This window comes from Wyeomyia smithii, chromosome 1, assembly GCF_029784165.1.
Source record: "Wyeomyia smithii strain HCP4-BCI-WySm-NY-G18 chromosome 1, ASM2978416v1, whole genome shotgun sequence".
Taxonomy (NCBI): domain Eukaryota; kingdom Metazoa; phylum Arthropoda; class Insecta; order Diptera; family Culicidae; genus Wyeomyia; species Wyeomyia smithii.
This window is the reverse complement of record NC_073694.1, coordinates 132,329,391-132,345,101: the sequence shown is the minus strand read 5'-3', so window position 1 is coordinate 132,345,101 and position 15,711 is coordinate 132,329,391. Positions and strand designations below refer to the sequence as shown.

The 15,711-nt window shown below is 42.5% G+C and overlaps 1 protein-coding gene across 8 annotated transcripts in view; it reads left to right on the top strand.

Moving 5' to 3' along the window:
• The window catches only part of LOC129717991 (cadherin-87A), a 434,657-nt gene that overhangs the window by 379,044 nt on the left and 39,902 nt on the right, over positions 1-15,711 (top strand). For all 8 annotated transcript variants that reach the window (XM_055668357.1, XM_055668359.1, XM_055668354.1 and 5 more), the window contains 2 exons: positions 7,025-7,478; positions 7,542-7,646. In XM_055668357.1, the coding sequence (XP_055524332.1) occupies positions 7,025-7,478; positions 7,542-7,646 (559 nt within the window). The remainder of the gene's footprint in view (positions 1-7,024; positions 7,479-7,541; positions 7,647-15,711) is intronic.

The following is a 15,711-nucleotide window of genomic DNA, read 5'->3' as shown; positions in this document are numbered from 1 at the left end:
GGGTTCGTCGATACCTTGGGGATTATGGAATGTAACCACCTTCCCAGTTCCCCCTTGGTCCAAGAATTTTGCCAACTGATGATCGTATTCTGACGTACAAATGCGAAAAATTCATTAAAGGCAATTGGTCTTTCATAAATATCACCGTTTGTTGCGCCCACCTTAGCCAAAGAGTCCGCTTTCTCATTACCCGGTATCGAGCAGTGAGAAGGGACCCACGCTAAGGTAATCTGAGTAGATTTTTCGGATAAAGCATTCAGATGTTCCCGTATTTTCCCCAGGAAATACGGAGAGTGCTTAACATCTTTCATTGATCGGAGAGCCTCAATGGAACTGAGACTGTCCGTAAAGATGAAATAATGGTCCGTGGGCATTTTTTCGATAATCCCTAGGGTGTACTGAATTGCAGCTAATTCTGCGTCGTAAACAGAAGCAGGATTATCGAGCTTATGGGAGACGGTTAAATTGTTATTGAAGATACCGAAGCCAGTGGACCCATCAAGAAATGATCCGTCAGTGTAGTACATATTGTCGCAGTTGATGTTTCGATATTTATTGGAAAAAAATTTGGGGATCTGCTGCACGCGTAAATGATCCGGGATTCCACGAGTTTCTTCTATCATGGATGTATCGAAAAACACAGTAGAATCAGAAGTATTTGATAAGTCGACACGATTTGGAATATTCGAAGAAGGGTTAATATTTTGGGACATGTGATTGAAATACAATGTCATAAAACGGGTTTGAGAATTAAGTTCGATTAACCTTTCAAAATTTTCAATCACGGGACGGTTCAAGACCTCACATTTGATAAGAATACGTGAAGACAGGCTCCAGAAGCGGTTTTTCAATGGTAGTACTCCAGCTAAGACCTCCAAACTCATCGTATGGGTCGACTGCATGCAACCCAAGGCGATACGCAAACAACGATATTGTATTCGCTCCAGTTTGATCAAATGTGTGTTTGCTGCGGAGCGGAAGCAGAAACACCCGTATTCAATAACAGACAATATCGTTGTTTGGTAAAGCCTTATAAGGTCTCCTGGGTGGGCTCCCCACCATTGTCCGGTTATTGTACGAAGAAAATTCACTCTTTGTTGACATTTTTTCATCAGATACCTCACGTGACAACCCCAGGTGCCTTTAGAGTCGAACCAGACACCAAGATATTTGTGTACCAAAACCTGAGAAATCGTTTTACCCATTAATTGTGTTTGAAGCTGAGCAGGTTCATGCTTCCTAGAAAAAACTACTATCTCAGTCTTCTCCGGAGAGAATTCGATACCTAGCTGTAAAGCCCAAGCAGACAAATTGTCCATGGTATCTTGCAATGGTCCTTGCAAATCGGCAGCTTTGGCTCCTGTAACAGAGATTACACTGTCGTCTGCAAGTTGTCTTATCGTGCATGAGTTTGCCAGACATTCGTCGATGTCATTTACATAAAAGTTGTAAAGAAGGGGGCTTAAACATGAGCCCTGGGGAAGACCCATGTAGCTAATGCGAAAAGTTGACAAATCGCCGTGCGTAAAATGCATGTGCTTTTCGGACAACAAATTGTGCAAAAAATTGTTCAAAATTGGAGAAAATCCTTGTCGGTGAAGTTTACCCGAAAGAATGTCAATAGAAACGGAATCAAAAGCCCCCTTAATGTCCAAGAACGCAGACGCCATTTGTTCTTTACGAGCATACGCCAGCTGAATATCTGTTGAAAGCAACGCAAGACAATCATTCGTCCCTTTGGCACGGCGGAAGCCAAATTGAGTATCTGATAGTAGACCATTTGATTCGACCCAATGGTCTAAACGACGGAGTATCATTTTTTCCATCAATTTCCGGATACAGGATAGCATTGCAATCGGCCTATAAGAGTTGTGATCAGAAGCTGGTTTCCCTGGTTTTTGGATGGCGATCACCTTCACTTGCCTCCAATCCTGCGGTACAATATTTTGCTCCAGGAACTTATTGAACAAGTTCAACAAGCGCCTCTTGGCATTGCCGGGTAGATTCTTCAACAAGTTGAATTTGATTCTATCTAACCCAGGCGCGTTATTGTTACAGGACAGGAGGGCAACTGAAAATTCTGCCATCGTAAAAGGTGATTCAATCGCGTCGTGGCCCGGAGACGCATCGCGAACAATGTTTTGCTCAGGAACAGAGTCCGGACATACTTTCCTGGCAAAATCAAATATCCACCTACTTGAAGACTCCTCGCTTTCGTTGACCGTTACGCGATTCCGCATTCTTCGGGCTGTGTTCCAAAGAGTGCTCATTGATGTCTCCCTCGACGTCTCGTTTACGAACCGACGCCAATATCCGCGTTTCTTTGCCTTAGTCAAGCTTTTAAACTTGGTATCAAGCTCCGAATAACGTTTAAAGTCGTCGGCATCGTCTGTATCCCGGAAGGTCAGATACGCGTCGGATCTTTGCGTGTAGACATTGGAGCACTCTTGGTCCCACCACGGAGTGGGAGGCCGTTCTTTGATCGTTACGCCGGGATATTTCTTCGTTTGGGCTTGCAACGCGGCGTCGAGAATCAAGCCCGCGAGGAGGTTGTATTCTTCAAGTGGTGGATGATGTTGAATCGACTCGACCGCTTTTGAAATCATTTCCTCGTATAACTTCCAATCGACATTCCGTGTGAGGTCATACGGAATGTCAATTGGTCGCATGCGAGTTGACCCGTTATTAATTGAAATAAGAATAGGCAAATGGTCGCTACCGTGAGGATCAAGGATTACCTTCCATGTGCAATCCAACCGTAGCGACGTCGAACATAAGGATAGATCCAAAGCGCTTGGGCGCGCTGGAGGTTTCGGGATACGTGTCATTTCACCGTTGTTTAAAATAGTCATGTCGAAGTCATCGCAAAGGTTATAGATTAAAGAGGAGCGGTTATCATTGTATGGTGAACCCCAAGCCACGCCATGAGAGTTGAAGTCTCCCAAAATCAAACGTGGCGAGGGAAGAAGTTCTATTAAATCAAAGAGCAGCCGTTGCCCAACCTGTGCTCTGGGAGGAATATATATTGAGGCAATACAAAGCTCTTTACCTTGTATTGTCATTTGACATGCGACAACTTCGATGCCTGGAATCGAGGGGAGGTTAATACGATAGAAAGAATAGCACTTTTTAATCCCTAAAAGTACTCCTCCATATGGGGTGTCTCGATCAAGGCGAATAATATTAAAATCATGGAAGTTGAGATCAATATTTGAAGTAAGCCAAGTTTCACAAAGGGAAAATGCATCGCATTTGTTTTTATTTATCAAAACTTTAAACGAATCAATTTTTGGTAAAATACTTCTACAATTCCACTGTAAGACAGAGATAGAATCCTTCATATACGCAGTTGAATTAGCCATCGAAGGATACAATCGCTGCAAGGAGGGGCCATTGGGCAGTCAACTGCTTCAAAAATGATCTAACTGTTGGGAGGAATGCTGTAAGAAAAATTTTAATTGGATCGGGTACATTGAAATTTTTAAAAATCCAGTCCACAATGTCAGAAAATTTCACTAATCCAGAGTTTGTTTCATCAACTGGATGTGCAAAAGGAACAACTGGGGTTTTAGATGTTCCTGGCAGTGCTGGGAACTCCTTCTGGGACTTTGAATTTGCAAGCCCAGGAGGAGTTTGCTTCGGTTTTTCCGCAGCACTGTTTGGTTTGTTCGTACTTTTCATTACACTTTGGGAAATCTTAGGACCTTTACGGGGAAGTTTAGGAGAAGAAACATTTTTCCTCTTCCTAGACTCCCCAGGATTGGCATAAGATGTTCCCGCTGATGAATCGTCAGAATCGGTTTCATCAGAGGGCAACAGATCAAAGGGGTTCGATGTTATGGTAGAAGTGGTCACGGTCTTCTTCAGCATCTCAGCGTAAGAACGCTTTGAACGCTCCTTAAGTGACCGCTTGATTTTATCTCTGCGCTGCATGTACACCGGGCATGTGGAGAGCTCATGCTGGTTTTCCCCACAGTGAATACATTTTTCAGCATTAACACTGCAAGAATCTTCCGCATGAGTCTCCCCACACTTGCTACATCGTGCCTTATTGCAGCAGTAGGCGGCTGTGTGGCCTAACTGCTTGCAATTGGTGCAATTCATAACACGGGGTACATACAATCGCACAGGCAGACGAACCCGGTCGATCGAGACGTGGCACGTGGCTAGGGAGTGCAGATCCGGCAAACGTAACGCGAAACGAGTCTGACGGAGTGTAAACTTTTTTACCGCCGACGAGAGACATGGACCGCAATTGCTTACAATCCAAAATCTTCGCCTGTGTTTCGGTATTTTTGAAGCAACCGGTTGCGCTTTTTAGGATACACTCGACAGACAGACTCGAATCGGTTATGACACCGTCGATCTCCACGTCTCGTGCGGGTATGTAAACGCGATACTCGCGTGTGAAGAGCTCAGAGCAAGCGATAGCATTGGCCTGTGTCAGATCACTAACCACGACACGGAGCTTGTTAGGTCGGACCTTGGAAATTTCGGTCACGGCCTTGTACCCCTTCGTCAGGTCTTTAGCAATTTGCAGTATGTTTAAACGCTTTGAATTCACTCCTGCCTTTGGGCGAAAATAAACAGTATAGCTGCCCTGTTGAGATCCGTCCGGGTAAAGCCTGGGGCGAGGGGGGACTGGAGAATGAACAGGGGAGGGGGTAACAGAAGGGTCAGGGTCAGGGGGGTTCGGGGATGGTGGCACGGGAGGCGAGGGATCTATATCCATTGCGCTAAATGTAGCGCACTAGCGCACTAGCGCCGACAAGAACACGTACCTCTTTACTTCTTCCTTCCAGCAGTGGTTGTCCGATCGTTCGAAGCTGCACCCAAAGCAGCCAGCAGCACCAGTACAGCAGCACCAATACAGCCAGCAGCACCAGTACAGCAGCACCAATACAGCCACCAGCAGTGAGCCGGGTGTGAGATCACTCAGAACAGCGACACGGACTCGACTGTCAACTGATGGGCTTGGATTAAAAAGATCTATTCACGGTGCACAGATCAAAACTGCAGCTGGTATTTTGCACCAATACAGCCAAAGTTGTGAGCCGGGTACAGAACGTATCGACACAACTCACAATCTAGTTGGCCTTTAGCGCGAATAATACACTCTTTTGTTTGGCTATTCGTACACACGGACCGGATTGTAATAGAACGACCACTTTGCACGTCCGTTTCTGTCGAGTGTTCGACGCGGAATGAATATATATATATATATATATATATATATATATATATATATATATATATATATATATATATATATATATATATATATATATATATATATATATATATATATATATATATATATATATATATATATATATATATATATATATATATATATATATATATATATATATATATATATATTATGCAATCAGTTGCCAGCATTTTATAGCATTAATTTTTATTTGATATTTATTGCACTAGAAAGTTAGCTAACATTTATCATAACAAAACTTTTCATTTGATTTTGATGAAATTCCAAATTAGGTCCAGTTTTTGACTTCGAAAACAATAAAGATAATAAAAGTAAATTCCTCGTTTTCAAACAACAATAGATTTTATTATTTTTTTGATAGATTTTACATTTATCATATCAATATAGGGAAGGTTTCTGGTCGTTTGTGCACTAGAAACGAAATTTTGGCATTTTCGAGATGCTTCGCCCTGAAATACAATACACGTGACCAGCTTCAAATCTTTACAAATTTGCGGTTTATGGTATGTTCATGTCCATTTTATATGTTTGATTTATATGCTAGCCTATTTTGTTAAAAATTTTATATACCTACAGCGTGATTTGATATGATTTTATTATTAGTCGATGTATTACTGCTATAACTTCCGATAGGCAAGGCTAACGAAATCATTTTTTTTTACAAAACTGGATTTTTTTCTCTTTATTAACGGTTTCTGTTATATTTTTTTTTTATTTTCCTGGTCGTGTTGTGTAGACTATTGGATGGCGTTACTCATTCGACTGTCTTATTTTCATATATTTGGCTATGCTGCGGAGATTGGAAGTTATTGCAGGATATTCTCTATGTGTTTGAACTTTCCAGCATGAAAATGTGAGAATAATTTATTGTGGTATGCTTCGGCTGGAAACAATATCAAATACACTTGTGACTTGTTTTGATTACAGAAAACATCAGTTTCCTCTTTTCGCAATAGTTACCGTTCTAAACTTCACTCATAATGTAAGCACTTTTGCAGAGACGACTGTGATGTATGTTTCTAGAGAGACATGTCCTTGACTATGTATTAGGTGTTTTGAGTTTTTTGACACCATTTCTAAGCTTCAAATTGACATGTTGCATTCACTCTCAAAACAGCAAGTGTTTTTGGTGTTTGCAAATATATAAATTTTAACATCATAGAATAACCATTCTGAAAATAAATATTTACAAAAAAAAAATAATTTGAACTTAACCGAAGCTTGTTGCGAAATTATTTAATTATATCGTTTACCTTTTCACCGTATTTGCATTAACGGGTTTGCCTCAAGATGTCTAAAGCGGTGTTATAAATAAAGAATATCAGTCATGCTAATAAATAATGCCTTGGTGAAAGCCAATTGTGCTGATGACATCGTTGGCAATATAGTTTGGTTTTCTCAATTTACCGATGCTTCCAACCGCAAAGCATAACTCCCTGGTGGGTATTTATTGGGCTGTTATGTTAACTGCACGTTTATGAATTGACATAATTTCATTTGAAAATTTGTTGCCGAAAGAGAATATATGTCGCTTTCTCATTTCTTTGTATTGTACGAATGATATTGACTCATAAAGTTGTATCACGGTCTTGAAAGACCAACCAAATTGTGTGATTTATGACTGAATTTCGATGATTAGTGTAAATTAATTGAAAATATCAAGTATAATAATTGCCAGAAAATATTCTTAGTAGTTTGTAGAAAGCATAATTTCATTTTGCCACTTATATCGTAGTTTTTAGTTAAAAATTATTCTGATATGGAGCGTTTTTCTTATCATAATTTTAATAGATACCGTATTCAACAAGGTAGCTTTGACGATTTTGCTATTAATAATATGACGGGAGTGGTTACAATTGCGCGAAAGCTCGATTACGATCGCCGGAATACCTATCAGATGGAAATAGTTGCGGCGGATATGGGCACGCCCAGTCTTTCCGGTACAACAACCCTGACGGTGAGCATTATCAATAGCAACGACAAGGCTCCCTATTTTACACCAACAACTCAGCGAGCGGAAATATCAGAGGATGCCGCCGTTGGAACGTTAGTACACACTTTGGTTGCTCTGGACCCGGATGTGGCATCTAGTGAATCGTTGGATTATGCAGCTACCGAGCCTATCACCGCTGTCGATAAAAACGGAAAGGAAGTCAGTGAATCGGAGGATTTCAAAGATATGTTCATCGTTGATCGGAGCGGAAAGGTCTTTGTGAACAAAAAACTGCAGCGTGATGAGTTCGCGGTGAGTCTTACTATTCTATTACTGATAAGCCGCTCGTTTTTAATGGTATTTGTCTTACCTCAGGTCATACGCATAACGATACTCGTGACAGACACAACCGCTCCTACAGTGCAGCAAGGTGAAGGTCTTCTAATAATTACAATCATTGATGTTAACGAAGAGCCACCGGTAAGTTGAATCTCTAGAAACTAAAAAAAACTTGATAAATTCTAACCGTTTGATCTGGCCTTTCTCGTTATGATGGTTGATAATCAAATTTTCTTTTGCGTTTGAAAACTTTTCTTAGCACCATCAAAATGATACGAGAAAATTGTACTACATATATTGTTACCCTTTGAATAGCTTTTTGTTTACGAATGATTATTGATCACGGTTATTTTAGTAACTTTCAAACCACAAATATAATATTTATTATTATTGCATACTTTTTTTCTACGACACAACTAGTTTTCGGATCTATGGCATAAGCAGTCACTCTACTTACTTACTTACTTCAGCAGCCTAGAGCCGTGGTGGCTCGTGCCGTATCAAGAATTTTCCTCCATTCTACTCGGTCCTGGGCTACTCGTCGCCAATTTCCTAGACGTCTCGATACTCGCAGATCCGCTTCAACCTGGTCAAGCCATCTAGCACGTTGGGCCCTCTATTCCTGGTGCCGGTGGGGTCCTTGAAGAGAACCGATTTCACCGCGCTGTCATCCGGCATCCTCACGACATGTCCGACCCATCGTAGCCTCCCGACCTTCGTCAGGTGTGCAATGGGAATCTATCCAAGTAGTGTCTGTAGCTCGTGGTTCATACGCCTACGCCATTCTCCGCTTTCGGTTTGTACTCCACCAAATATTGTCCGCAACACTTTCCGTTCAAATACGGCCAGTGCGCGTATGTCCTCTGTGAGCAGCGTCACGGTTTCGAGTCCATAGAGAAGTACGGGTTTAATTAGGGTTTTGTACATCGTCAGTTTCGTGCGGCGGCGTATGCTCTTGGATCGAAGCGTCCTGCGAAGGGCAAAGTAGGCTCGATTTCCAGCTTGAATACGTCGTTGGACCTCCTTACTTGTGTTATTGTCGGCGGTTACCAGCGATTCCAAGTATACGAACTTCTCTACCATTTATTTATTTCTAGTCCACCTCTTCTAGCTTCCACTTTTAGTCTGGCGTAGATTGCCTCCGCCGTCGCTGAGTTTCTTGTAATAATGTCCAGGTCGTCTGCGAAGCCTATGAGTTGACTACTTTTGCTGAAAATCGTGCCTCTCGTTTCAATGCCCGCCCGTCGGACTACACCCTCAAGGGCAATGTTGAACAGTGTGCAGGATAATCCATCTTCTTGTCTCAACCCCCTGCGCGCTTCGAAGGGGTACAAGAGTGTCCCCGACACGCACATGCAACACATCACTCGGTCTAGGGTAGCTTTGATAAGTCGTATAAGTCCTAAGCAGTCACTCTACATTAAGATTAGATTGTCATTCAAAGCATAATTGTCCTAGCGTGCATAAGGTTTGTGTATAACATGGGACAACTATGCTTGGAACGGGAGTCAAATTTCTGGTTTTCAAAAGATAAAAAATATTTAATATTTATCGTTTTTTTTCCTTCATCTATAGTTTATTTGACACGGCACAAATACAATTCAATGTTTAACGGCGCCAATTATATCTGGTAGCTTACTTTCTAAAGTATCTTAATAACTAAAAGCAAATTTTTTATCCTCGCTGCCGACTACGAGCTGAAACTAAATCTAACTTAAAGCTAGAATATTCTGCATTAAAAGCACAGGTTTGCTGTTTGATGATTTTCATTGCCATAGGTAAGCAGCATATTAAATTTGTTCCGCTGCTGGGCCAAGATATTACGGACTGGCATATTGGGTTGTTTCCATCGGGCCTTGAGAGTATCGTGCGGGTCTGATTGCTGTTTCCGGATCCGGGGTCTTAACGTGTTCTTGTCGTTTGGTTGGATGTAGGCGGAAGGGGATAGGACTAAACTGGGGCGTGGATGGATTTCAGGAAAACGTATATAAGGGACATGTAGGATAGGTCACGGCTCGCCAAGACATCACGAACAGGAACAGCCGGCTGCCTACCTTCGGCCTGCAGGGAAGCTATTAATCTAGACCTGGCGTCACGGTGTACATGGCATGACCAAACAACGTGCTCTATGTCGTGATAACCTTCACCACAGGCACAGATACCACTTTCCCCGAGCCCAACACGACGGAGATGCGCGTCAAATCTATAGTGATTGGACATAAGCCGGGACATCACGCAAATGAAATCCCAACCTACATCCAACCCCTTGAACCACGGGTTCGTCGACACCTTGGGGATTATGGAATGTAACCACCTTCCCAGTTCCCCCTTGGTCCATGAATTTTGCCAACTGATGATCGTATTCTGACGTACAAATGCGAAAAATTCATTAAAGGCAACTGGTCTTTCATAAATATCACCGTTTGTTGCGCCCACCTTAGCCAAAGAGTCCGCTTTCTCATTACCCGGTATCGAGCAGTGAGAAGGGACCCACGCTTAGGTAATCTGAGTAGATTTTTCGGATAAAGCACTCAGATGTTCCCGTATTTTCCCCAGGAAATACGGAGAGTGCTTAACATCTTTCATCGATTGGAGAGCCTCAATGGAACTGAGACAGTCCGTAAAGATGAAATAATGGTCCGTGGGCATTTTTTCGATAATCCCTAGGGTGTACTGAATTGCAGCTAATTCTGCGACGTAAACAGAAGCAGGATTATCGAGCTTATGGGAGACGGTTAAATTGTTATTGAAGATACCGAAGCCAGTGGACCCATCAAGAAGTGATCCGTCAGTGTAGTACATATTGTCGCAGTTGATGTTTCGATATTTATTGGAAAAAATTTTAGGGATCTGCTGCACGCGTAAATGATCCGGGATTCCACGAGTTTCTTCTATCATGGATGTATCGAAAAACACAGTAGAATCAGAAGTATTTGATAAGTCGACACGATTTGGAATATTCGAAGAAGGGTGAATATTTTGGGACATGTGATTGAAATACAATGTCATAAAACGGGTTTGAGAATTAAGTTCGATTAACCTTTCAAAATTTTCAATCATGGGACGGTTCAAGACCTCACATTTGATAAGAATACGAGAAGACAGGCTCCAGAACCGGTTTTTCAATGGTAGTACTCCAGCTAAGATCTCCAATCTCATCGTATGGGTCGATTGCATGCAACCCAAGGCGATACGCAAACAACGATATTGTATTCGCTCCAGTTTGATCAAATGTGTGTTTGCTGCGGAGCGGAAGCAGAAACACCCGTACTCAATAACAGACAGTATCGTTGTTTGGTAAAGCCTTATAAGGTCTCCTGGGTGGGCTCCCCACCATTGTCCGGTTATTGTACGAAGAAAATTCACTCTTTGTTGACATTTTTTCATCAGATACCTAACGTGACAACCCCAGGTGCCTTTAGAGTCGAACCAGACACCAAGATATTTGTGTACCAAAACCTGAGAAATCGTTTTACCCATTAATTGTGTTTGAAGCTGAGCAGGTTCATGCTTCCTAGAAAAAACACAGGAGGGTTGTGTGCAAAGCCACGACCGCAAGGTTGAAGTAGAATACTTTTTCACAGCTCTACTTACGGCTGTACATTAACCTATGGCCGGGCGAATCGGTTCACGCCGCTTTTCGCGTTTAGCCTGGCAGAGGCCTAATGCGCACGGCCAACACAATAGAAAGGTGTTTTCACATTGAAAATTAGACACGGCTTTACTGGAGTAAGTGTTGGCAAATGCACCTACCGCTAATACCGCCGCTATCGTACGAAAGCGCGTCGTTTCATGTGGGGAATAATATCAACAACGAAAAATGACGCGCGTCTAAGCACATCCGAACTGTTCCGCCGTGCCGCTTCCATCTACTTCCTTATAACATCCGCCTCATGGAAGTACCGCTGAGGCTATTACCATACTGCTACTGGTACCCCAAACTATTAACTCTTCAAATTAAGTGTTTTATTTGTCCTCAAAAGAACAATTGTTCAATTCCATATCGGATATAATGCCATCGCATCTCTGTAATATTACCGACAGTAATATTCTTCTGAATAAAATGATCCAACTTTTCTATTAGAGGAAGTGCCGGCTGATGTACGGCAAAAATCTCGCCTGATCGCTCGCGTTGGCGTTCGTTCTCAGGCAGAGGCCTGAGACGTGGTGACCAACCACAGGGCAAGTGATTTGTTCAATTTGAAGGCAGCCACAGGCGCAACCCGGACGGTCTATCCAGCTCACTATCCGACTAATGAATCTAGCTAGTTTTCCCAGAAACACTCTTTTATAGCCGAAGGGCGCTACGAAATAGGCCACGCCTTTCAGTTCAGTTGTTCCATTCCCTCATGTTCTTCAGACAAATTATTCGACAATTCGCATATGATGTTTGTATCCAGCGAATAAACACCGATGGTGCTCTCACACACGCAACGGTTTCAATCCGCATTTTATTGCGGTTTGTAACATCAAGCGATTCCGTTTTGCTCGCTGTTGCGTGTTGCATTATGTTGCAACTTGGCAGCTGGGGGATGAAATTCTGTACATGCTGATTGATTGAATCGACTTCATATTAGCTCTGCATAGTCGAACTAACTGCTTTTGTAAATGCGTTCCAACAGGGCAGTTTATTATTCAAAGTCGGTTATGCTGATCGTAGCCTTTGCGCTGCCCCTACCGTGGGGGGTTTACTAAATAAAGTCAAAAGTAGACAACTACAACAGAATTTGATTGCATCCCGCACAGAATGTATGCTTGTGTTGATGCCAGAAAATTATTAACCTTAAATTACTTGTTTATTTGCCTTGAAAAAGGCATTTTGCGTTTCAAAATCGGTTGCTGATCGCAACCTTCGAGCTGCCCTGACAGTGGGGGAATTAAGATACACGGACAACATGCACTGTGGAAGCTGTTTCACGTTCAGTGAATTAGACGGGCGCGACAGATTCAAATTGCTAGGATCCAACATAGAATGTTTGCTTACGTTGTCAAAAAATTATTAACTTTCAATGACTTGTTTATTTGCCTTGAAAAAGGCATTTTGATGTTCAAATTTGGATTTCCTGATGGCAATCTTCATGCTGCCCCAACACAGGGGGAATAATGGCAGTCTGGCGACACACGCTGAGAAGAACCGCGCTGCTCCTGAGACGTGGTGACCAACCACAGGGCTAGTGCTGCTGCTGAGGAAGGACGACTGCTGTTGTCGCTGTCTAGAACTATTATGAGCGGCTTCGGCTGAAACAGGCTCTTATATAGGCCAAATAGCATGTTTTCAATTGCAAGGTATATGATTCTGTCGACCGTGCTTGGGAAGCAATCATATAACGACCAATCAGAGGTCAAATTTTTCGTTTTGACAAGGCTTGACTATTTTTAACTGTACAATAGTGCGAATAATAAAATTACAATTATCTTCTTTTGGGAAGAATCTTAGAAGATTTTCCCATCTATTGCTACAAGAACGAAGGAAATCCATCGAATACTAATCGATTTATTAGCATTTGAAATTGGACATATTTTTCACTTTTTTCGGTTTTAGATTTTCATTTCTCATCCCTATGTAGCCGAACTTCCTGAGAGAAGTATTCTACTTCAAAAACTACTATCTCAGTCTTCTCCGGAGAGAATTCGATACCTAGCTGTAAAGTCCAAGCAGACAAATTTTCCAAGGTATCTTGCAATGGTCCTTGCAAATCGGCAGCTTTGGCTCCTGTAACAGAGATTACACTGTCGTCTGCAAGTTGTCTTATTGTGCATGAATTTGCCAGACATTCGTCGATGTCATTTACATAAAAGTTGTAAAGAAGGGGGCTTAAACATGAGCCCTGGGGAAGACCCATGTAGCTAATGCGAAAAATTGCCAAATCGCCGTGCGTTAAATGCATGTGCTTTTCGAACAACAAATTGTGCAAAAAATTGTTAAAAATTGGAGAAAATCCTTGTCGGTGAAGTTTACCCGAAAGAATGTCAATAGAAACGGAATCGAAAGCCCCCTTAATGTCCAAGAACGCAGACGCCATTTGTTCTTTGCGAGCATACGCCAGCTGAATATCTGTTGAAAGCAACGCAAGACAATCATTCGTCCCTATTGGCGCGGCGGAAGCCAAATTGAGTATCTGATAGTAGACCATTTGATTCGACCCAATGGTCTAAACGACGGAGTATCATTTTTTCCATCAATTTCCGGATACAGGATAGCATTGCAATCGGCCTATAAGAGTTGTGATCAGAAGCTGGTTTCCCTGGTTTTTGGATGGCGATCACCTTCACTTGCCTCCAATCCTGCGGTACAATGTTTTGCTCCAGGAACTTATTGAACAAGTTCAACAAGCGCCTCTTGGCATTGCCGGGTAGATTCTTCAAAAGTTAAATTTGATTCTATCTAACCCAGGCGCGTTATTGTTACAGGACAGGAGGGCAACTGAAAATTCTGCCATCGTAAAAGGTGATTCTATCGCGTCGTGACCCGGAGACGTATCGCGAACAAAGTTTTGCGCAGGAACAGAGTCCGGACATACTTTCCTGGCAAAATCAAATATCCACCGACTTGAAGACTCCTCGCTTTCGTTGACCGTTACGCGATTCCGCATTCTTCGGGCTGTGTTCCAAAGAGTGCTCATCGATGTCTCCCTCGACGTCTCGTTCACGAACCGACGCCAATATCCGCGTTTCTTTGCTTTAGCCAAGCTTTTAAGCTTGGTATTAAGCTCCGAATACCGTATATAGTCGTCGGGTATACCTCCCTTCTGGAAGGCCAAAACGCGTCGGATCTTTGCGTGTAGACATCGGAGCACTCTTGGTCCCACCACGGAGTGGGAGGCCGTTCTTTGATCGTTACGCCGGGATATTTCTTCGTTTGGGCTTGCAACGCGGCGTCGAGAATCAAGCCCGCGAGGAGGTTGTATTCTTCAAGTGGTGGATGATGTTGAATCGACTCGACCGCTTTTGAAATCATTTCCTCGTATAACTTCCAATCGACATTCCGTGTGAGGTCATACGGAATGTCAATTGGTCGCATGCGAGTTGACCCGTTATTAATTGAAATAAGAATAGGCAAATGGTCGCTACCGTGAGGATCAAGGATTACCTTCCATGTGCAATCCAACCGTAGCGACGTCGAACATAAGGATAGATCCAAAGCGCTTGGGCGCGCTGGAGGTTTCGGGATACGTGTCATTTCACCGTTGTTTAAAATAGTCATGTCGAAGTCATCGCAAAGGTTATAGATTAAAGAGGAGCGGTTATCATTGTATGGTGAACCCCAAGCCACGCCATGAGAGTTGAAGTCTCCCAAAATCAAACGTGGCGAGGGAAGAAGTTCTATTAAATCAAAGAGCAGCCGTTGCCCAACCTGTGCTCTGGGAGGAATATATATTGAGGCAATACAAAGCTCTTTACCTTGTATTGTCATTTGACATGCGACAACTTCGATGCCTGGAATCGAGGGGAGGTTAATACGATAGAAAGAATAGCACTTTTTAATCCCTAAAAGTACTCCTCCATATGGGGTGTCTCGATCAAGGCGAATAATATTAAAATCATGGAAGTTGAGATCAATATTTGAAGTAAGCCAAGTTTCACAAAGGGAAAATGCATCGCATTTGTTTTTATTTATCAAAACTTTAAACGAATCAATTTTTGGTAAAATACTTCTACAATTCCACTGTAAGACAGAGATAGAATCCTTCATATACGCAGTTGAATTAGGCATCGAAGGATACAATCGCTGCAAGGAGGGGCCATTGGGCAGTCAACTGCTTCAAAAATGATCTAACTGTTGGGAGGAATGCTGTAAGAAAAATTTTAATTGGATCGGGTACATTGAAATTTTCAAAAATCCAGTCCACAATGTCAGAAAATTTCACTAATCCAGAGTTTGTTTCATCAACTGGATGTGCAAAAGGAACAACTGGGGTTTTAGATGTTCCTGGCAGTGCTGGGAACTCCTTCTGGGACTTTAAATTTGCAAGCCCAGGAGGAGTTTGCTTCGGTTTTTCCGCAGCACTGTTTGGTTTGTTCGTACTTTTCATTACACTTTGGGAAATCTTAGGACCTTAACGGGGAAGTTTAGGAGAAGAAACATTTTTCCTCTTCCTAGACTCCCCAGGATTGGCATAAGATGTTCCCGCTGATGAATCGTCAGAATCGGTTTCATCAGAGGACAACAGATCAAAGGGGTTCGATGTTATGGTAGAAGTGGTCA